This window comes from Rhineura floridana, chromosome 11 (assembly GCF_030035675.1).
Source record: "Rhineura floridana isolate rRhiFlo1 chromosome 11, rRhiFlo1.hap2, whole genome shotgun sequence".
NCBI lineage: Eukaryota > Metazoa > Chordata > Lepidosauria > Squamata > Rhineuridae > Rhineura > Rhineura floridana.
This window is the reverse complement of record NC_084490.1, coordinates 40651839-40675121: the sequence shown is the minus strand read 5'-3', so window position 1 is coordinate 40675121 and position 23283 is coordinate 40651839. Positions and strand designations below refer to the sequence as shown.

The window sequence follows — 23283 nt, the reverse complement described above, 5'->3', positions numbered from 1 at the left end:
GAAAGTGTTGCTATATTCATGTCCTGCTTGTGAGCTTCCCATAGGCATCTGGTTGGCCACTGTGAGAACAGGATGCTGGATTAGATGAGCCTTTGGTCTGACCCAGAAGGGCTCTTCTTACGTTGTGATGAAAAGAGAGAATCAATATACATCTTTACCTTAATACCTCTCTAATGCTGAGGGTTTGTTAAACAGAAGTAGGTGTATGTGTGAAATGTGGCTCATGCATGCATTAACTCAAATGGGCTAGAACAAGTGACTATATAAATCAGGGGTGGGGAACCTGTGTCCTTCCAGAGGCTGCTGGACTCCCAACTCCTAAAGGCCTCAGCTAGTATTATCACTGGTCAGAGATGATGGGATTTGTAGTCCAGCAACTTCTAGAGGGCCACAGGTTCCCTATCCCAGTCTAAAATCTTCAACCTGCAAATGATAAATGAGAACTAAGGTGTTAACAATCTTTTGTAGTGTTAGTGGCTCAATTCGGACATTATGCCAAACCATGGTTAAGAAAGCCCAAATATGGTCTGGATTGTTGCCTGAATTGACAATCCATGGTCTGCAATTGGATGGCAAACCAGATTCAGTTACCCACTGTCTGACATGGGTTTGCAAGCCATGCTTTGTGCTAAGTATGGTTTGGTATGTTGTCTTAAGTGACAAACTATACTTATAGCCAGAGGCTGTTATATCACAAGGCATGAAGACAGAAGTGAACTTATGAAGCTGAATGTTGAGAAGATAGAAAACAAAAACAGACAGAAAGTTCTAATCCATGTCTGGAAGCTCAAACCACAGCTTGTATTCTAAATTATGATTAGTAGAAATCATGGATTGATGCAATGCCTGAAGTGAGCCTCTATCAAAGCTGAGTGAGTGTGTGAGTTTGTGGCTTTTCTCTTTGAAAGGATCTGGTATTTTGTTTTATATGACACCATTTTAACTTGAGAGAGAAAGAAAAAAAACTGCAATTTCAAAAATGCAGCTAAAAATAAACTTAACTAAATCACAACTCATCAAAGGATCCCTCTCCTTTTATGAGTCACTCCACAGCAACCAGCAAAAGTGACTGAGCAGCTTCTGTTTTCTGTCAGTGCTTCTCCGCTTCCACCTACTTAGAAACCTCAATGATCAACTGACATACACACATAGACAATCATTCATGCAAAGATCATTTTGTTCATCTCCCACAGGTATGCACACATAAAGGAACACACACGCACAGGCAGCAATCATATTTTCACACACAGGCACTTTAGTCAGCTTCAGAAGTACACAATTACACTTTTACATCATTCACACAGCCATTTCTATGTGGATTAGCCTATTGCTGCCCCCTTTCTTAGAAGATAAGCAGCAGCTGTCCCATATTCCTTTGCACTTAGTCAAGCAGGACAGAGAGGGCTGCTTTTGAAAAATGGAACTCTACCCCAGCATTGTATATAAGGGGAGAAATGTTACTAGCTTGAATTAATTTAGCAGCCTCTTGGCAGACAAGAGAAGGAAATGTTTTTTACCAAGTGCATTGGTGGAGGAGGGATGGACAAAAATCCTGCTTTAATCACGCTTTATAACCAGAAAAGGCATGTTGGGCAAGATTACATATTTGCTATGATCCCACTGAAATGCATAATCTGCACACACATGTAGACACACACACACAGAGAAATATAGTATTTAATACAGAATTCAGCTTCCTGAGAATGTCAGGTGTGCGTGGTTTTCTAAAAAAAAAGCTCCTAGTCTTTAATGCAAGGGTGGGGAACTAGATCTGGCTGATGGGCCAGACTGTTATCCCTCCCATTCCTTGTGGGCCCAGTTTGACAGGTGGGCTGGGCCTCAGAAGCCTCTTTCAAAGAAATGGGCAGGACAGAACTTTGAAAGGGGCTTCTGAAGACCGCCAATTGGCTGACTGATGTTTCAACAGCTCTCTTTGCATTGCTGCACACCCACTACACTACATAACACACCCCGTTGCATATTAATGGTTCAGTACAAATAGATATTAAAACTTGTGTGTTCAATCCATAGGTATATGACTTAGAATTTAACTCAGTCCTTTAACTATCATAACTTGTTTTCTCAGTCCTTCAACTATTGTAACTTGTTTTGATTAAGATGTGCCTTCAGAGTTTTATACTTTGATGTTAAATGGATATCCAGCTGCATCTTCAGAAGCCCCTTTTCAAAGTGCTGTCTTACCCTGGGTTTTGTAGGCACCATCAATCAGTTGACTGAACCAAGTTTTTACCCGCCCCCTCACCTGACAATAGATGTAGGCAACGTGAGTATGTCTTGGCTGAAATGGCCCTGTGGGCCAAATGGGAGGCTTGGTGAGCCTAATTAGGCCAGCGGGCCAGAAGTTCTCCAACCCTGCTTTAACACAGCAACAACAACAACACTGCCAAGACATATCTGTGGTAGATAATCTCCTAGCCCAGCCAGGGCATGTGCCCAACTAACCTCTCCATTCTGAGCTATGCTGGGAGGGAGGTGGGCAGAACGATAAGATCTGGAGCTGGCAAGATATCCAGAGAGGTTGTTGGATGGGAAGGGCCTAATTAAATGAAAACTGCAAAATGCACTGAACGGCTACAGGAATTATTAGTAAAAATTACTAACTTTATTATAATGTTAAGAATCAAACGGATAACCTTCAGAGTTTCTTATATTTGTCTGGCAAGGTGATAAGGGTAAATAGTCAGAGAAAGAGATTTTGTTCATAGCTGGTGAAACCTAAAACCCTCACAAATGATGTTATTGAGAAAGCCCAGAATGGTTCAGACCATAACTGATTTACATAGAAACATTGGAAGCTGCTTCATACTGAGTCATCCATCAAGGTCAGTACTGTCTTCACTGACTGGCAGTGGCTCTCCGGGATTTTGGCAGAGGTCTCTTCCTGCCCTACCTGGAACTGCCAGGGATTGAACCTGCGACCTTCTGCATGCAAAGCAGATGCTTTACCACTATGCTATGACCCTTCCCTCTTCTCCCCCTAATTAAGTTTTATTACATTTCTTTCCCACCCTTCCTCCAAGAAGCTCAGGGCGGCATACCAGGAGCGTTTTTCCCATTTCTATGCTCACAGCATTCCTATGAAGTAGGCTCAGGCAGAGTGACAAGCATAAATCACCCATTCAACTTCATGCATCGGCAGAGGAATGAACTCAGTCCAAATTCAGTACTCAGTGGTATGTAGTAAGTAGCAAACCACAGAAAGGCCTGAAAATGTAACTGTGGGAGAAATTCTACATTTCATAGACAAAGAGGGGTCGATCTACATGGCTTGTGTAGAAAGGATACCAAACAAGTTCATCAGCTTGGCAGCCATTGGCACAGCACATTATTTCACCAGCCTTACCTCAGTATGGATATTGGGCACTGAGCCAGTAAGCCCATTTTCCATGATGGCGCTGTTGGAGCTGTTCGGGGAGCTAGGGCCAGACCCGGGGGCACTGTTGCACATTGAAGACACTGCAAAGAAAGGGTAAGGAGGAGATTGCCACCACATCAGTCCTTGTATTCAAGCTCACACACAGTATTGAATCAGAATGGTGATGTGCCAGTGTAGGCTGTTGAGAATTTCACTTTAATTTTGAAACAAAATCAAATCTCAAGTTCTTATGGGGACAGAAAAACATTTGAAAGTGCACAATGACAGAAACCAAAAAAGTGTTTCAAATTACTGGCTTCCCCTTCTCATTTATCTGACTCTTCTATTCCATTCCCCCTCTTCCTATAGTCCTCAGTCCTTCTCTCCTACTCCTTTTACACCTTTTTTTTTGTACAACACTTAGAGGGTTTTTTACAATCAAGTGGTATATAAATTTTGTTAAACAAAATAAAATAAAAAATACCAGCTCAGTCCCTCTGAAAATACCCCCTGCATATTCTGCTAAGGCCTCTAAATGGTAATTCCAGTAGATTATGCAACAAAAACAGAATTACAAAATAATTGCATAATTTATTCCTGTGACAAGAAACCCCTGCATGTTGCAAAGGACTCTGGATTATATTATAGAGTGCACAGTTTTAATGGGGTAGAATTAGTACAAAACCACATTCAATACTCCCCTCTGGCTGCACACAGTAGGTGGAAACAAAAGAAAAAAACACAAAGGGGTAGACTAGGAGTAGGAAGCCTTTGGCTCTCCATATGTTGCTGAACTACAAGGCCAAATGTTCCCCCATCCCTGGGGTAGGCAAAAAAAGTGTTTATTGATCCAACACGTTTCAGAACTTACTAGTCCTTCTTCAGGGAAATACAAAGAATGGTAATTCAAAATTCAAATAGGCTACGTATTCTGAATTATTGCACATCTGCAATTTTGAATTCCTATTCCCTGAATTTCCCTGAACACCAGGAAGATTCAAAACACAATGGATCAATGAAGTTGTTTTTGTCTATCCCATTGTTTTTGCTTTTGTTTCCAATTGCTTTTGGGGGGGAGCAGGGTCCCTTTTTGTTGGATTTGCACACAGTAGGTGGAGATCGGTAGTAAAGTGTCCTATCCGTCTTCCCGAGAAGCTTGTCTATGATTATTGATCATTTCTATTTTTTAAAAAAATTATAACACCTTACACCATATCAAATTTGAAGGTAGTGTACAGCATGTTTTTTCATATTTAATACAAAAAGTAAAGAAAAAGAAAACAAAGTAAAAATAATAAAATAAATAAAAATATTAAAGATACAAAAATTAAGAAATACTAATAATAATAACATTAAACCACCATCAGTTTACATTACGGATACAATAACCATCGGTACATACATCTTGAGTTAAGCATATAAGTTAATATAAACCATCCAGATGTCCAAATAGGTATCCATTCAAAATTGACGTCTATATGAAATATGTTCAAAAGCAGCCAGAGCAGTAAGTTCCTCAGTCCACTGCATAATAGACGGGGGGTATTTATCCTTCAGGCTTGAAGTATAAGTCTCTTAGCTACCATAAGGGCTTTGTAGTTCTGGGAAAAGGGATTCCTTTTATGCTGTACACCACCATGGTAGCCCTTAAGGTGGTGTACAGCATAAACAGAAACCCTGACGCACTGCAGTTTCCCAGAACACACTTTGAAAGCTGCTTGTGAAATTCTAACCACAAAGTTTAGATTTTGGCTCTCTCCACATAAATGCTGCTAACAAATCCCCAAAATTTTTCGGAAGCTCAAATTCCTGAGGAGGCTCACATTTTGAGGAGTAAGAAAATTCAGATTTCTCCCTGCCCTCCCCCAACTGCTGTGTTTGCAGATTCACATTCCCTTTCTATATCAGCTAAAGATTTTTTTTTTCTAAAAAGAGGTATATATAAAAAGCTCTCAAAGTACATCAAAAGTGCATGCGCTTATAAAATAGCAGATTGCCAATCCGCTGCTGTCCCTGTTCCTTCGGAAGCAGCAGATGTTTCTGGATTATAACCCTGTTGTCCCCACCCCATCCCCAAAAAGTGCACAAGCAAAATCGCTGCTATACAGATTACAACCTTCTGGATTAATATTGTCATTTATCAGTAGCACTTCTGAAAGGGATGGGAAATACTTGGCTACATTCTTTACTTAAATAATCTTTCGCTTTTGTAACCTGCCCTTGGCCCTTAACATCACTATGGAATCTTTAAATGGATAGTTGGATTGTTATGTGATCATATTAAAGACTAGAAGCCCAAGATTTTACTTAAGATGTTAAGTCTGAACCGCAATATAATGCTCAGCCTCCCCTTTCCTCCTCTTCTGGACCTGCGAGGAAGACATTCTAAAATGTCAATTAACCACAGTTCCCTAATGACATTAATGACAATTCCCCATTGACATCTGAAGTCTGGAAACTGTGGTTTGCTTAAGAGCAGGGCAACATCATACTGTAGCTTCAGAGCTTGGCTTGCTCTCAAGCCATAGTTTAGTGCAAACATCACAGTGCAGACATCACAGGGGAAATGTGATTAATTTAAATTGAAAGCTTCTCCTCCTTTTTCCTGGAATAGGAAATCTTGGCTTGCTGTTCCTGAGTCATTATTTCAGGTGTTTGTCTATAGTCCTCCTCTGATCCCAACTTTTTCACTTCCAGTCTGCTATCTCACCTGCACCCTCCCCATCCCTTGTATCACACAACCTGTGCCTGTGTTAAATTCTTGGATTTTTTTTTTACCCCATCTCTTTCCTTCCTCCTTTACTGGCCCACCCTGAAAGCTCAAAATGGGTAATGAGTAAAAGGTTTAAAATACTCCTTTGAAGCTAGGAATTAGCTACTGTGTCCCTCATGCCAAAGGAAGTGTGCCCTTCATAACTGCAGGAAAGAAGTGCAGTGGAAATGAATGTGTCCATAAAGTTCCACATTCTGAAGAAATACTGAGGGAGATTTTGAGGACCAAACCAGAAGTTACCTCAGAAAACATGTGGACCCAACTCCATCTTTGCCAAGGTATGCAAGATGGGGGGGGGGATTTGATGGAGAAGACTGGAGGTTGGGATGGGTGCCTAATCTGTCCCATGCTCATCTAGTCTCACATGCAAATGCCACCGGACAAAACTATTTCCCACCCCTCTGGGATGGGCTCACTTCCTCTCTCACCTGTGATTTCAATTGCTCGCTTTTTGAAGGTGCTGATGACGGTCCCATCTTTCCTCCGTAACAGGGGGCTGCTCCGCCTCTCTGCAACCTTCTGTTTTAACCGCGAACGCACTTTTAAGTTGGGTTCCGAGGCTGGAAGGAGAAGGGACAATAAGGAAAAGTGAACTAGAAAAGCAAAATAAATAGACTGCTAGCAAGGTGGACCGGCCTAGGTAAGGAGTTAAAACTGGCAGGTTGGGAGGGGGGAGAGACAGTACCTGCACTTGCCCACATCAAGCATGTTCCCATTTGAAGGAAGAACACCATCTTTTTAAACAGGAATGTGCTGCAGAGGTCTGCCCAGTGACTGACCCAGCCTGTAGTGGCAATGGATGCTTGGAGGACAAGATGGTGCAGTGCAGGTTTTGCAGAGCTGATGTACTCCATGCAAATCCACAAGAATAGATCAGAAATGCAAATGTGAATGAATCATGCAGGGAATCACCAAGCGCAGTGAGCTCCATGCATGCAGGTGTATCCCATCCACATCTACAATGGGCAACATTCTGCATGTGCAAGGAACCCCCCTTTTATGCAGGTATTCCACAACTAATGTACAGAACATGGCAGCCCTTTTGCATGGGGAGCTTTGCATGCCTAGGGACGCCGGTGGAAACAATCAAGACATATGCCTACCCAGCTTTGTCACACAACATCTGAAAATCCAAATGGGGAGCTGATTCAAATTCTTCCCACCTAATTTAGAGGACAACCCCCACCGCCTCATCTAAGGAGCTTCCATCCCTTCCTTCAAATGTAAAAAGAAAACCGTACAACGCCAGATGTTACTATTTGTCATAAACCCCCAGAGACAAAGGCAGACTGCTTTATTAAGTTCCTGAAGTTAAGATCTTGAAAAAGGCCAGTGGATTCTCTGCCTGTTGCTTTTTGACCTGGAATACCTGGGTTCAAATATCTGCTCAGCTACCAAGCTCACTGGGTGACCCTGGGCTAGTCACCATCCTTGAGCCTAACCTAACTCATCAGAGGAAGGACCACATGCTCAAGAGTGCATGCCCTGTATGCAGAAGGAGCTAGGTTCAATCTCCAGTTAAAAGGATCTCTGGGAACTTGTGACTGGAAAGGCCTTTCTCTGCCTGAGACCCTGGAGCGCTACTGCCATAAAAATAATAACTACACTGAGCTAAATAGACAAATTGTCTGACCTGCCATAAGACAGCTTCCTATGTTTCTAAGGAGCTTTATTTGCACTTAGCAGCTGAGTTGTTTTTCCTCAAAGCTTATCTGCAGAGATGTTCTTGCAAGGTTATATAATTTGTATCCAAACATCTGATTTCTTGCAAAGCTCTGATTGCATCTACAAATAGGTTGTTTGCAGACCCTGCCTGCAGAGCAGGTCTTGCAAACTCTAGTTGCACAAGAACTCAAGTACTGTATGTGACCCTACAGTAAGCTTAAGTGCTTATCATAATTAATATCTAGACTAGAGGAACTGAGCTTTTGCATGGGAGCCTTTCACCCAGCTGAGCTTTTGCAAAGTTTTAGTTGATTGTAGCAGTTCATATGATAGCCTAATGAATGCTCCACCCCTATATTCATAGCTTTCCCAATGAAATCACACCCGCTTTCTCCTGTTTTTTTCAAGCCAGCATACTCAAAAAATGCAAAAAGGTCCTCTCACCAGCAGCGTAAATTCCATCACCACCTCCCACTAACTGCCCCCTTCTCTTGTTTATCCTATCAACGGTAGTGTTTGCTGACCAGTTTTCCGGAGTGGAAAGTCATCTCTGCTGTCGTAAGTGCCAAGCAAAGGTAGTTTGCAAGAGGAGGGTGTTCCCGGGCTTCCTGTCTGGGGAGGGGAACTCTGGTCCAATGAGGTATGGTGACCCCCCCTGTAGAAACAGAGAAAGAAAGTGACTAGATTACTATGATGCAGACCAATGTAGCCATATAAAGGAGCTGGTCCAATAGGCTTCTTCCATTATCTCCTGCTCCGTTTTCATCCTGACATTGCAATTTATTTTTTAAAAATCAACAGACTGAAAAGGGCAGATAGAGCACCATAGTGGCATAAGGTCACAAGTGCAAACATCCCCGGCCATTTACAGACTAAATAAATTATCACTTGCGCTACCAACAATGCAAATGTTTTCACTCACTTATAATTAATTTGCTTTCTCTTTTTATTCTGGTGACTCTACTACTTTTTCATTTGGCTTGATTAAGCCCCCTATAACATCAGAAGGCTCACTCTCTCCTAAAACCAATGTAAAAAATGGCCCAATAAAAGATAACTTCCCTCATATTTTGAATTTTCCATGACTTTGGAACTCCCTGCTACTCAGGTCTTTCAAAAAATATACCCCTGAGCATTTTACAGAAATGTTTCTTTGAACTGGCTTTTAATAAAGAGGATAAACAGGTATGGGGAAATTTTAATTTGCTATGCTATGGTATGAAGTATTTTTTCTCCTAATGGTATTTTATCTTTTTTGATAAGCTAGGTTTCTTCTGTTGGGGCAGAATGAAAACAATGAATAAAATTATCAAGGCCAGAAGTGTGAATGAACTGTTTCTTTTTGCTTTCAAGCTCCCATAAAGTTGAATGGATGACTCAGGATTCTATTCTTGAATGTGGGTTAAAGGGACTGGGGGGACATGACCCAAGAGGTGACACGTACTAGATAAGAATATCCACTGGGGATGACTGGGAAGGTGGGGGCAGGGATAATGGCCCATCTGTGATGTGTTTTAAGCTGTCTAAGTGGATTACTACTGTAAGCAGCCAAGGCCCAGAAAATTCAGTGGGTTATCAGGAAGGAGGGGGAAGCTGCAGGTGGAAGAAATCAGAGGACAAGGAGGGCCAAGGAGAGCGAGGGCAGGATGGGGTCATTTTCACAGGCTGTACACTCAGGGTGGGGGATTGGAATCAGCGCGACTCACCACTACCAAGAATCTTAAAAGCTGGTGAGGACTCAAGTGTAGGTTAGAGGCAGACAGAGGGAAGATCTGAATGTTTTGTGTTCTCCCCCACCTTTTCCCTGGGTGCTTAAGGAAGATTTCAAATAGATGCCTTTTACAAGCCGCATAGAACCCCACTCACGAGAATGGGCCTTTTCTGTGGTGGACTGTGGAATGCTCTCCCCCAGGAGACACACCTGGAGCTATTGTTATCAGGTTTCAGGCACCAGGCTAAGACCTATTTATTATCTCAGGCCTTTGGTTAACCAAGCTGGTCTCTATGGTGATGCTCAACTTTTAGTGGGGTGGGTAGGACTTTTCCTTATAATTATGTTACTGGATGAGCATTTTAGGTATTTTGTATTATATGTTGTCTAAAATTTTCTTATTTTAATTGTTTTTATCTATTGTATTTTTTCTTGTTCAATCACTTTGACACTTCCCCCCCTAAAGAGTGACTAACAAATGTAATAAAATAATAAATAAAATAATTTGAGACTTTTCTCTCTTTTTTTTTTCAATAATTTTTATTCAGATTTTCATAAAACATACAAGACAAAATCATAAAACATTCAAAGACAAAAAACAAAATCAAAAATAGTTAAACAAAAAGAAAAAAAGAAAAAAAAAACAAAAATAAAAAATAAAGAGTAAAATATTGACTTCCCATTTGTCAAAGATCAAATCAGTTATAAGTCTATAATATATAACAATCCTGTCTCTTAAGTCATATTATAAAATCACTTTCCTCCAGTAGTTATCTTACTTAATCATCAAATCTCATAAACATTACTTTATTCTTTCCACAAAAAGTCAAAGAGAGGTTTCAATTCTTTAAGAAATATATCTATCAATTTTTTTTTCCAGATAAGCATATCGATTAATCCATCTCATTACTAATTATGATAATCTTATTGTCATAACCATAGTCAAAATAAACATTTCAATTAATCCATCACATCAGAATCTGTTAGGTTCAATAATTTCAGTAGCCATTGTTCTATTATCTCTATTAGTTCCATTTTCCATCTTCCATCTTCAGTAGTCTTGTTAAGTCCAGTAATTTCAATATCCAATCTTCCATTATCAGTATTCCATAATAATCTTGCTGTCAAAGCCATAGTCATATAGTAAGAGTCTGATGGGGATTACCTCTATCCCAAATATTTTCTTGCCATCCATTCTGAATAGGTTGCTGAAATACTGCTGTAAAATCATATCTCTGTTCTTTTTTTCAAAATACACTGGGTCATCTCTTAAAAGTTTTTCCATTGTCACATGGCTGCAGTTAATTCCATAGATTTTCTCTATATTGGGCTCCATCACATCATTCCAGTCCAGAAGATTATCCATGCCATTGATAACTTTATCTCTAGAATCTTCATTCATTTCTTCAGAGATAACATTGAGTTCCAAACAATAGATTTTATTTCTAAAGTCCATAGACTCCAAATCTTGTTCCTGTTCCACGTTGGTTCCAATCTCCGGGATCTCCTCTCTCACAGGGACCCCTATTCCAGTCTCCAGGGTCACCTCTCTCACAGGGACCCCTGTTCCAATCTCCGGGGTCTCCTCTCTCACAGGGACCCCTTCCAGGGTCACCTCTCTCACAGGGACCCTTATATCTTTAATCTCCTGCTTCATTTTACTCAATTCAATTTTCATTATCTCAATCTCATCCATTATTTTCTGAAACATAGTTATTTCCAGATTTTCAGCCACTTTCTTAATTGCCATTTTAAAAGAAAAATATAGGAAAACCACTTCTTATTTCAGCAACAATTGGGTTAATACTCCAAACTTGGTGACATCACAGTATAAACAGAGCAGACAGCCTTATCTCTCCAATAGTTAAGTAAACAAAATGCAGTTCCCAGGATCGAAACAATTAATGGCAATCGTCAAGAAACAGATTCGTCAAAATAAAATAGACCAAAAAGAGAGTAGTCTCAAAACAGTATAATATTTTTCAAAATAAAAATCTGGAATAGAAATCCCTCTTCTGTGTATATCTTTAGAATGCAAATCCAGGACAGCTTTTTGCAACAAAAACAGAGATAAGCTATTAATTAGTGCGTAGCAGAGAGAAGTTATGGCTCCCCAGTGAGATGTCAAAAACTGATCAATCTGGCAAATCTCTTTTAAACAGCAACAATTTAAGTCAAGTAAAAGAAAAATATAGAAAGAAGGGTGCTTGCCTGTTAGTGCGTTCTCTCTTAGAAGATAAGGTGAACGTTCGCTTTATCAGATAGAGCTTGCTGTTAAAAATCCGTCCCACCTTCGTCGGCTGGACCTCGTCCCATAAATTAATGAGATCTGGTCGTCCCAACAAAAATAGGCTTTGAGGTTAATCTCTTCGTTTCTCCCTACCCGGGAGAAGTTTAATCAGTCAAAAAAAAAAGAAAAAACTGACTGATATATCTGAATAAGCTTCTTTTGAGGCAGGGGCCCGTCTCAAAAGCAGGCACAGGCTAAGTCACCCTTCCCGGAAGTCCCACAGGCTAAGTCACCCTTCCCGGAAGTCCAATTTGAGACTTTTCTCTCAAACTTTCCCACCTCCTTTGCCCCAAACCCTACTCTTCTGTCATTAGTCCTTTCTGTAAAACAATTATCCAAGACAGAAACTTCCATTAACATTAATTCTCTGGGAGAATGCTTAGAAGTAAAGTCAGCTGGAACAGCTGGGAAAGAACTACACTATCATCTCTGAAATGAAATTGATGGTTGTCTTGAGAAATTGACTTGGCCAGTTGCTACACAATTTATGATGAGGATGTACCGGCGCCTTCCAGTGATGATGTTGTGGACAAAAGAGGAAGTACTTTGGTGCCTCACACTTCCTGTTCCCCCACATCTCTCTATTGCCCGAAATAGAATTCTTGCCTTTGAGCGTGTGTGCGCACACAAAACCAAGGAAATGCACCTCCTGGCTTGGAATGGGGGTGGGATGTGAATATTCTATTCTGGGCAATATAGGGTCATGGGGGAAAGTGGGTATGTTCAATAACATCACATCTGAATAAGCTCTTGGAGTGACAACAGGAACAGTTCACTGTGAGTAGATGCTTTGTCCATGTAATTAATGTACGACCATATGAACAGCCCTGCTGGATCAGACAAGAAGCCTATCTAGTCCTACATCCTGTTTCCTACACTGATCAACCAGATGCCCCTGAAAAGCCCAAAAGTAGAACATGAATGCAATAGCCCTCTCCCACTGCTGTTTCACAATGGCTGGAATTCATAGGCAGGGTGCCTCTGCTCCTGGAGGTACTATAGAGCTATCATTACTAGCAGCCACTGGTAGCCTTATTCTCCATGAATTTGTCCACTCCCCTTACACAGGTGTCTAGGACAAAAAAAGATAACTGAGGGTGTATGCACAAGATTACTCCTGTTTAAAAAAAACTTATTTCAAATCAATCAAATCAGGACTACCACACCTTGGTTCCATTCTCAGTTACTAAGGATGCACGCTGAATAATATTTAATATAAATTGGTTATCTCTTAGCATAACATTGTACTCACTATCAAGGTGGCTACTGAATGGTCAAATGGTAGCCCTACCCACCCTGCCACCTCTACTACTTGCCTGTAAGCCCCAAAACAGCAGTTAAATTTACAGAAACGTGAGAAACAGGGCCTCCTAATCACATATGTGCAGAAGCAAACTGGAGTCCCTCAGACAATGAAACACACATTCTGCACCTTTCCTTCATGATTACTACATTTGTTCCAGTGGCAAAATCTCACTCCACTGTTGCCCTGTCCTAAGACAAGCTCGAATATAAACCCCCAGAGACAAAGGCAAGGCCTACCAGCATTTGGGGTGCTGAGGGAGGGAATGGTTCAAGCCGCCTGCTGTTGCTGGCTCTTTCGACTTGCTGAGAAGGAACTCCTGAAGTTTCAGCTTCACTTCGGTGCTGGCAATGGCACCTGTGGAAGATTCAGGAAAATATTGGCAGAAAACACTTGGGCCCAGTTTGGAAGTAACAATCTTGATTCAAGAAACCATGATTTTTTAGACCAAGAATGAGAGTTGTGCTTTTTCATACAACTGTGGTTTAGACTACAAACTGTCCTGCTTTCATTTCCTAAGTTTTAGTCAAACATTAAACCACAGTTTCCTAGTTTCCAGGCAACAAGAATCTATAGGTGAGCAAGCCTCAGAAGTATTGCTTATGGCACATGAGAGAAGGGAAGAGGGAGTCTGCACTGCTTGTTCTCGGTCCAATAAACCATAGTTTATTGAATCAGCAGAAGCAAGCATGGCCTACCAGCATAAAAGGCCCTATTAATTCCAGAGCTACCCCACTTTCATACTGCCCTCCCCCTTCCCCCAAAGTGTAGAGCATGTGTCCCCAAGGCAACGACAGCTTTCAGCACACCATTCCATTGTCTATGTGGCTGTGTCATTGAGGTGTCCCTGGAAAGCCCCATTGCTGTCTTTTGATTTGTGAAAACATCAGCCTAAGGGCCAAACCAGATGCATTGGTGGCTTCTTGTGAATCAGCCACATTAAATATGAAAAGATCACTGACAAAGCAGCATCCCTAAAAGATATTTAAACAGTCATATCTATACCACACTACTGTTAACCCCTCCAATCAAGCCTGTTGTGGCTCCTCCTAAATGAACCTTGGGAACTGCAGATCTGTGAGGTTCCCTTGACCTCCTTTGAAGAGGCTCCCTGCCCTTTCCATAAAACTACAATTCAAGGGGTTTTGTAGGGAGCTGCCAACAATTCCTAAGATATATGGAGGTGTGGGAGCTACTTCCAGAAAGTCAATGAGACTTTTAGAATTGTTCATGTATACTGGTTAGGACCATTTTAATTGCATTTAATTCTTTTTATTGTGCTTCACTGTGTGCTGCTCTGGGCCTTAGATTTCAGGGTGGGAAAGTGTCACGATCTAGCCCCCATCCTGTTCCATCCTCCAAGTCTACAGCACATCAAATCTAATGCGTACAAGGCAATGAAAATATATTACTCTCTTTGCTTTTCTCCTTATTGCGCAAAATAAGTAGCTGCTGCTCCAGACGCTGCTTCTCCAGCTCTTCCTGTCGCTGCTGTTCTCGCTTACGCTGCTGCTCCAGTTCTTGCTGACGCTTTGCTGCCAGCATCTCCTGCTGTTGCTACAGAGGGGAGATGGGGAAAGAGTTAACGCCACTGCAGGGGATTGTGCATTTGCCTCTCTCTGCAGGCTTCACACACAAAAGCCAGACCTATCTTGGCAGTTCAATGTGTGCAATTTTTCAAAGCAGACTTTCAATGTTATAAGAGTCCAGGGGTTTTTAAGCAGTCTGTCTAATTCTTCTGGAAAATACATCCTTGAAATCCTGCTCACTCACACATGAACCAATCCACTCACTCAGGTCTTCATCTCAGGCCCTGTCTCCTCTCCTGTCTGAGATGCAGGAGATACAGGAATACCTCGCATTAACATACTCAATGGGACCAGAGCAAGTACGTAAACCGAAAATGTCCTTAAACTGAAGCACTACCTTTTAAAACTTTTTTACTTCTCCTTCATGCGGAGCCTCAAAGCCCCACGCTAAAGCCTCTGCTGCTGCGCTGCCGTGCCTCCCAGCTGATTGCGATCGCGCCTCCCAGCTGATTTGCGGTGGCGCAATCGCATCTATTTCCACCCCCACGCGCTAAAGCCTCTGCTGCTGCGGTGCGTTTCTGGAGAAATACAGGCATATGGAGCATGTACGTTATAGCAAGGCGACGTTAAGTGAAGCGACATTAAGCGGGGTATGCCTGTAGTCACACAAAAACAGGGCCCTCTCGGAAGTGGCACCTATACTCCCTACTACAGGAAATCCATTTTGCTCCCTCACTCCTTGTTTAGATGCTCAATGAACACACTGCTTTTCCAGAGTGGTTTGTGGTAACCGAGTCTGCCTTAGATCTTATTAGTTGCTAGTGTTCCTCTTGCATCATCCTTATTGGCTGCTTTATTGCCTACTTGTTATAGGCTTTATGTTTTGATGACGGTAGTTAGCTGCCTTGCTAGGCAGAAAGGCAGGATATAAATGTTGCAAAACAAACAGATCAATTAAAGCTAAAATACAACTAAACACGCTTTTCATGGATGTTCCTGGGAAGGCACCTACCTAGCCAGCCCCTTGTCTGAAAAGTCCTGCTATCCACCCCGTCTAAGACTTTGTACACACTAGAATGGTTTCAAAACCATTTTAATCCACAGCGTGTGAATGCCCCCATGCTGCAAATGCTTCATAAAGTTTGGACCATTGAATTTTGCCCACAGTGCATATTCCTCCTGTTTATGTATGTATTTAAATGTTTATATAACACCTTTCTGCCAAAGTACATGTCCTTCCTCTTCCCATGGTCTGGGCTACTCTTTCCATTCTGGTGTTGCTGCTGCTCTTGTTTTTGTTTAGTCATACCAGACTGGCACACAACCAAATTAAATTTGGCTTGTATACATGGCACAATCCAAAAACACTGGGGGTGTAAAAGTTGAAGCCCTGGACAAGATGATGTGTTTACCACGTGTTATTCTCTCCCGGCCTTTTTTACAAGGGAGGGGATGCAGTCTAGATCCAGATTGTGAGACACAAGGAGAGGTGGTTGAGCCTTTCCCCCACCTTATTTCCCTCCCAGCTATCTTCCCATCCCCAAGGTTTCTATTTGCCCTAATAGGTGCTAATTACTACAATGGCACTTGAAGCAAACTCAGTGGAGAGGAGGGTGATTTTATCAGGGAAATGGTGTAGGATGAATCCTCTCTGTACACTGTGCAAATCAGGGACCTCATGTGAAAGCTTGGGAGACAGAATCAAGTGGTAAACATAATGTCTATTCCAGGCCTGAGAAATAAGTGGGTGGGTATAAAAAAACTCAAAGAAAAGGAAACCAAAGTTGGAAAGGTGCCGCAATTGATGAGGATTGCTGAATAAATGGTTATATGCACACAATCAGATTTAACTTTTGATAAAACTAAATAAGGTGGGACAAGGAGGTGTGGGACAATGGCTTAGGATGGAAAGGTCAAAACTGTTCATCCAGACACCAGCAGCTAGCATGCGCAGGCACCACATAACGCTGATATCTGTATTATGCAGTACTTGAAAAATGTGGTAGCAGGGGAGGGAGAAATAATAGATCACAGAATAAAACATTAGGTGCATGATTTGTTCAGACATAATGCTAAACCATAGTTTAGTGTTACGGGAATGAGCTGTGTATGTGTGCTCAGATTGGCATGCCCCTCCCTTTGGCATAGCTGTGGTTTTAAATCATAGTTCATCTGAGCAAGTCAGGATTGTTCACCACTCGCTCAGAAGAACCACAGTTCCAGTCTGGATATAATTGTAGTTTAAAACAGGAGGAACACGGTTCTGAATTCCTCCTCATGGCCACATCTATAGGAGAGGGAAGGGTTCAAGCCTGAGGCTGACCCAGACACATTCCCATAGTGCTAAACTATGGTTTATTGTTAGCTCCAAACAAAGCCAGTGTTAGCCACAGTGTTCTCAATCTGAAACACAGAGACCACTGACTTGGCTCTAGATTCAAGTGATTTTTTTTTAGTGCTTTTAAGTATGAATGGGGTGTGAGTGATTCATATTTCCATTAATCTGTATTCTCTGTCACAGGAAAAACTCAATATACAATATATGTGTGCCACCAAAAGACATCAACTAAGCAGTATTGCTATTACTGCATTACTCCAATTGTAGCTGAAGCACTGGAAGGGGTAAGCACACTGGACTGATCAAAGTAAACACATGATCCAGTGTTATAGTTTGACATAAACGAATCTGCAAGAGTTTAAAACCTTTGCCTGACTGCCAGGCAATTCCTTATCTGTTGGATGCTGAAAACCTGAAATATTTCAAGAAACATAAAACTGTCTCTCAGCATGTGTAGAATGCATCACCACTCAACGTAACCCAGTCCACCTTCCATCATTTGGTTTAGACCTCTGGATTTCCAAATGAAAACATGCAATTTTGATGCAAGTTTGAACCCTGACCCCCTAGAGTTTTAGAAATTAATAATAAATCAGTTGCAAGGGATGCTAGCTAATAGCAGTATATATTGTAAGAACATCATGACAAAAAATTAATTGGCGGCCATTTATTTATGTTTCATTATCAACTGCCTATCAACCCACAGGGTGCCAAATAAGATGTACTCTAAGCCATGAACAAAATACAGTAAAGTCACCTAACACATAAGCTACAACAATCAGATACTAACCAGCACTATTCAAAACAGGTAAAATATTAAAGCAACTTATACAAGTAGCACAAATATGCAGCAGCAAGATCCCTGTACTCTACAGCAAGGATAACTAACCTGTGGCCCTCCAAACACTGTTGGACTCCAACTTCCATCAGCCCCAGCCAGCACAGATGATGGGAGTTATAGACCAGCAACATCTAGAGTTACACAGACTCCTCAGTCCTGCAACTAACCCTCAGGATGGTAAGTAAAATAAATGTGTCTTTCCCTCCTGTTTATTTCTGCCTCCATTTCTCTTCTCTTCCCATCCCCCTCCACTCCACAACCCCCCACCGGTGTTTGTGCTTTAAAGTGCCATGCACGTTGATGGTGTAACAACAATAACAGAAGGAGCAACAACTCACAAGATCGGCCCATCAAAAACCAGGAATTTGATTCAGAAAAGTCCTCTTGATTAGATACCTTTGATTGTGATGGTGATTTTTAATTTATGTAAGCTGCCTTGAGTGGGGCTTCAGAAAGGCAGGGTAGAAATCTTTCAAGTAAATAAACAGCATACATTATAAACTGGTTAGGGAAGTGCCAGACTGGCTCTCTCTCAGTTGGGAGCTCTGAAGCACAGATGCCATGACAGAAAAGGCTCTGCTCCTTACCCTAAGGTACCTTCACTCAAGTATAAGACAGGATTTGTAGCAGGGCCTCACCAGCAGATCTGGGGATGGAAGAAGGAACATACAAGAAGAAGGCAACGGCCTCAGGAATGCAGGACTCAGGCCACTTAGGGCTTTAAAATTAAGCAGCAAACACTCTGAATTGTGCTCATAAACACACCGACAGGCAAGGCAAGCAAGCTAAAATTGATATTACATACTCTCGTGCCTTGCCCCTGTCTGGTGGCAAGCTGCAGGATCCTGTACTTGGTCAGTGTCCAGGGCATTTCCAAAGGCAGACCCACACAAAATAAATTGAGGTAGTCTAAACAAGAGTTTACCAGAGCATAGATAATTATTGCAAAGTCTGAGGCAGAGAGGAAGGATTGCAGTTAAGATGCTGGTAAAAGGCATTCCTGGCCAAAGCCACCACCAGGGCCTCAAGTAAGAAGTCTGGATCCCTGAGAAACCATAGACTGCAAGCCTGCTCTAGGCCTACCCACTACCGATACTTCTGTCATGTTTGGATTAAGTTTTGGTTTATTAAACCTCATCTAACCCAAAGTAGTGCCCAGAGATTTGTTCTAAGGCACAGGGAAGCAATCTGTGTCCCTCAGCCTATTTTCATGTCAGTGACAGGGAGAAAAAAATGAGGGGAAAGTAGGTGACGAAAAAGAGAGAGAGAAAAGGGTATCTCGCTCACTATTGGCTTTAGTCCTACCCACCAGCATGTTTCCCCTCTGGCAGATTATCCTAAAGGGAATGTGGCCCTTGAAGCTAAAAAAAAAAAAAAAGGTTTCCCACCCATGTTCCAGGGAACACACTGCTACACCTGGCTTTGGTGGAAAAAGAAAAACAGAACTGGGAGTCATCAGTACACGGGAGGGATTCTCACTCAGTGGCAGAGCACAGGCTTTGCATGCATATGATCCCTGATGCTGCCCCAAGCATCTCCAATTGAAAAGGTATCTGCAGAGTTGGGCCCCTGGAGAGATGCTGCCAGTCAGAATAGACAAGCTGGACGAGATGTACAAACGATGCAACTGAGAATACGGCACCTTCATGACTTCACCTCCAAATTACCTTGAGGTGCTTCTGCAACTGGACTTCGTGCTGCCGCGTCAGATGCTCATGCTGCTTCTGAAACTCGGCAAAGAGCAGCTGCTTCTGCAAATGCTGCTGCTGTTTCAGGGCCAGTAGTTCCTGCTGTAGCTGCTGTTCCCGGACGGCTGGGTCCACAGCGGGTACGCTGGGCCGGGCATCCATCCTCAAGTCCACCGGGCTGCTGCTGCTGCTGCTGTTACAAGAGCTCTGCATCACCACAGGAAGTACCGGCTTCAAGTCCACAGCTGGGGATGAGAGAAGAGAAATGATGACTGCAGTGGTACCATCTCTACAACAATGAGGTCTGAGATCATGGTATGGTGGTGTGTGTGTCATTGTTGCTGCTACTGCTGCTGCTGTTTTTTAAGGGGAGGGCTCTGCAGCAAACAGCAACATTTCTGTTTACATGGCAAACCCTCAGATATACACACTCTGCATGACCCTATTACCATTTTATGCACAGCAGAGGCTAAAAATGATTTTCCAGTTGCCATTATCTAGGCTGCTCTGATGTCACGGAAAGTTCGCAAATGTTCCCACTGCATAGTGGGAGCTGTTGGCATGATAACAATCATAATAGTAATAGTGATACCTGCAACAATAAGTTGCAGTGTGGAGGACTCCTGTTCCAAGATTCCAGCCAGACATGCCTCCTTCCAGGACGCTCCATCTCCTCCTCCCCACCCCAACGGTCAGCCAGCATTCTGTGACCACTGAGCATGCTGAGTCCTCATTGGGCTGTTTTAGATTCCCTGTGGCTTAGCTTCCCCACCACCCCCTTAAAGATTTTCTTTGTATTCGTGCAAATCTCAGGGTTCTCTCAAGCCTGCTGATACCTCCTTTCTTGTGCATGGGTGGTGGTGTTTTTAGCTACATAAGGACCCACAACAGGAGGAGGAGGAGTATAATTACACCCCACCCTTAAAATGTGAAGACAAAATTATGCTGCCCAGTACTCAGACTGTAGTTTATCTAGTCCGCTATTGTTTGTGCACTGATTGGCAGCAGCTCTTCAAAGTCTCAGGCCCATCTACCACAGATGCTGGTGGGCTGTAGCTAAGCCTTCTGCATAGAAGTAATGCACTCTCTACCACTGAACTATGGCCCTCTCCAAATGGCCTGCTCTAAAGAACTCAAGGCAGTTTACACAGTCCCATTTAATCCTCACGACAACCCTGTGAGAGAGATTAGGCTGAGGAATTGTGACTGACTCAAAGTCACCCAGTTAGTTATATGGCAGAACAGATATTTGAAACCAGGCCTCCCAGATCCAAGACAGAGGGATTAGTGGCCAGAAAGTCAAGGGAACTGGAAAACCAAGGAAGCACGAGGAGGCACGAGCTAAGACTTACATCTGGGCTAGAGTCCACATCATCAGATGAGTGAAATGTTATCCTCAGTTGGCAGGGATAAATACACAGGGGTGTAAATGAGAAAAAATGTTGACATTGAAGTTAAATGGCAATGGAATATAAAAAGTACAATCTGTGACAATTCAGTCGGAACTTAAAATGCGTGCAAAACAAACGCAGCCACCCTTCACAACAGCAATAACTGGTGATCACACAATCTTCTTAGCTTTATTCAGTGCATGTGACAGGGTGAACTGTAGTCCACAAAAGGTTATGCCATAATAAAATGTGTCAGCCTTTAAGGTTCCACAAGACTCTCTGTTGTTTCTGCTGCAACTGATTACCACTGCTGTCCTTATGGAAGCTGAGGACAAAATGCCTTGAGGGGGAGCACAAACATTCTGGAAAGAAAGGAAATGAAGCAATACTTCGTGGCTATCTGAGCTCTACATCTTTATGCGCAAAGGGGTGACATGAGAGGCTGCACATATACAGTCATTTGTTTGAAGGAAACTTTTATTTTCAAATAAAGTCTGGCATGTTCATCCCCATATCTATAGGGCTTCCTGGATGATGAAAACAAGACTGGGTAGGTGCAGACGTTGTATCAACTGCTCCTCTTCTGTTAGACTCAGGACTTCATGATCTCATGTTGTTCACCGCCGCCACACCCCACTTTTAGATGGCAACATGCATTACAACCTTCTCCAGCCTGATGCCCTCCAGATGTTTTAGACTACAACTCCCATCATCCCTGACCACTGCCCATGCTGGCAGGGGCCTATGTTAGTTGTAGTCCAAAGCATCCAGAAGGTACCATGTTGGGAACACTGGTGTATTACTTACTTCAAATTCTGGTAAGCCAGCCCTGCTGCTTTTGGGAGCCCTCTTGTTAATTCTGCTGAGTGGGGCCCTGGATTTCTGCCCCAAAGTCCTGCCCTAATAGCAAGACTACAGGAGTCTTATACTGGTTACATCTGTTGCCACTATTCAGGTCCTCAAGAGACCTCTCTTGGCTTAAAATCATTGCTAGCTGGGGCAGAAGGGACAGAAGTGTAAGCTAGGAAGTTGTGGCACCTCCTCAGTAGATCTCCCTACCAGTATCTCCCTTGTATAAGCAAAGCATTTCCCTGACTTTGAGGCATCTGGCCAATCCAATGCCAATGTCAGGTCCTGTATGTGTATATATAAAGAACCTCTACAAAGAAAGAGAAGGAAGTCCCAGGTGACTAGAAAAACAAGAACAGTGCAAGGGTCATGAACTGACAGCTTTCAAAAGCTAACACATGCCCACATCTGTGGGCACTGTGGCAAGGGGAGTGTCCCCCGGGGAGTGGGGACACTCTTTCTTCTCACAACAATGATGGGAAGCCACCCATGTAGTCGGTACAGCCTGCACCAGATGTACAGGCACCATCTCAAATTATATGGACAGTCAGAGGCCAGCATGGGTGAGGTCCCCAGAGTGTGATGACTGCAGAACCACATAAGAACATAAGAACATAAGAAGAGCCTGCTGGATCAGGCCAGTGGCCCATCTAGTCCAGCATCCTGTTCTCACAGTGGCCAACCAGGTGCCTGGGGGAAGCCTGCAAGCAGGACCCGAGTGCAAGAACACTCTCCCCTCCTGAGGCTTCCAGCAACTGGTTTTCAGAAGCATGCTGCCTCTGACTAGGGTGGCAGAGCACAGCCATCATGGCTAGTAGCCATTGATAGCCCTGTCCTCCATGAATTGGTCTAATCTTCTTTTAAAGCCATCCAAGCTGGTGGCCATTACTGCATCTTGTGGGAGCAAATTCCATAGTTTAACTATGCGCTGAGTAAAGAAGTACTTCCTTTTGTCTGTCCTGAATCTTCCAACATTCAGCTTCTTTGAATGTCCACGAGTTCTAGTATTATGAGAGAGGGAGAAGAACTTTTCTCTATCCACTTTCTCAATGCCATGCATAATTTTATACACTTCTATCATGTCTCCTCTGACCCGCCTTTTCTCTAAACTAAAAAGCCCCAAATGCTGCAACCTTTCCTCGTAAGGGAGTCGCTCCATCCCCTTGATCATTCTGGTTGCCCTCTTCTGAACCTTTTCCAACTCTATCATATCCTTTTTGAGATGAGGCGACCAGAACTGTACACAGTATTCCAAATGCGGCCGCACCATAGATTTATACAACGGCATTATGATATCGGCTGTTTTATTTTCAATACCTTTCCTAATTATTGCTAGCATGGAATTTGCCTTTTTCACAGCTGCCGCACACTGGGTCGACATTTTCATCGTGCTGTCCACTACAACCCCGAGGTCTCTCTCCTGGTCGGTCACCGCCAGTTCAGACCCCATGAGCGTATATGTGAAATTCAGATTTTTGCTCCAATATGCATAATTTTACACTTGTTTATATTGAAATGCATTTGCCATT

The 23283-nt window shown here is 42.7% G+C and overlaps 1 protein-coding gene across 1 annotated transcript in view; it reads right to left on the bottom strand.

Moving 5' to 3' along the window:
- The window catches only part of HDAC5 (histone deacetylase 5), a 96354-nt gene that overhangs the window by 46010 nt on the left and 27061 nt on the right, over positions 1-23283 (bottom strand). The window contains 6 exon segments of the mRNA XM_061590616.1: positions 3365-3477; positions 6578-6709; positions 8339-8469; positions 13358-13475; positions 14531-14675; positions 19494-19759. Of these exon segments, the coding sequence (XP_061446600.1) occupies positions 3365-3477; positions 6578-6709; positions 8339-8469; positions 13358-13475; positions 14531-14675; positions 19494-19759 (905 nt within the window).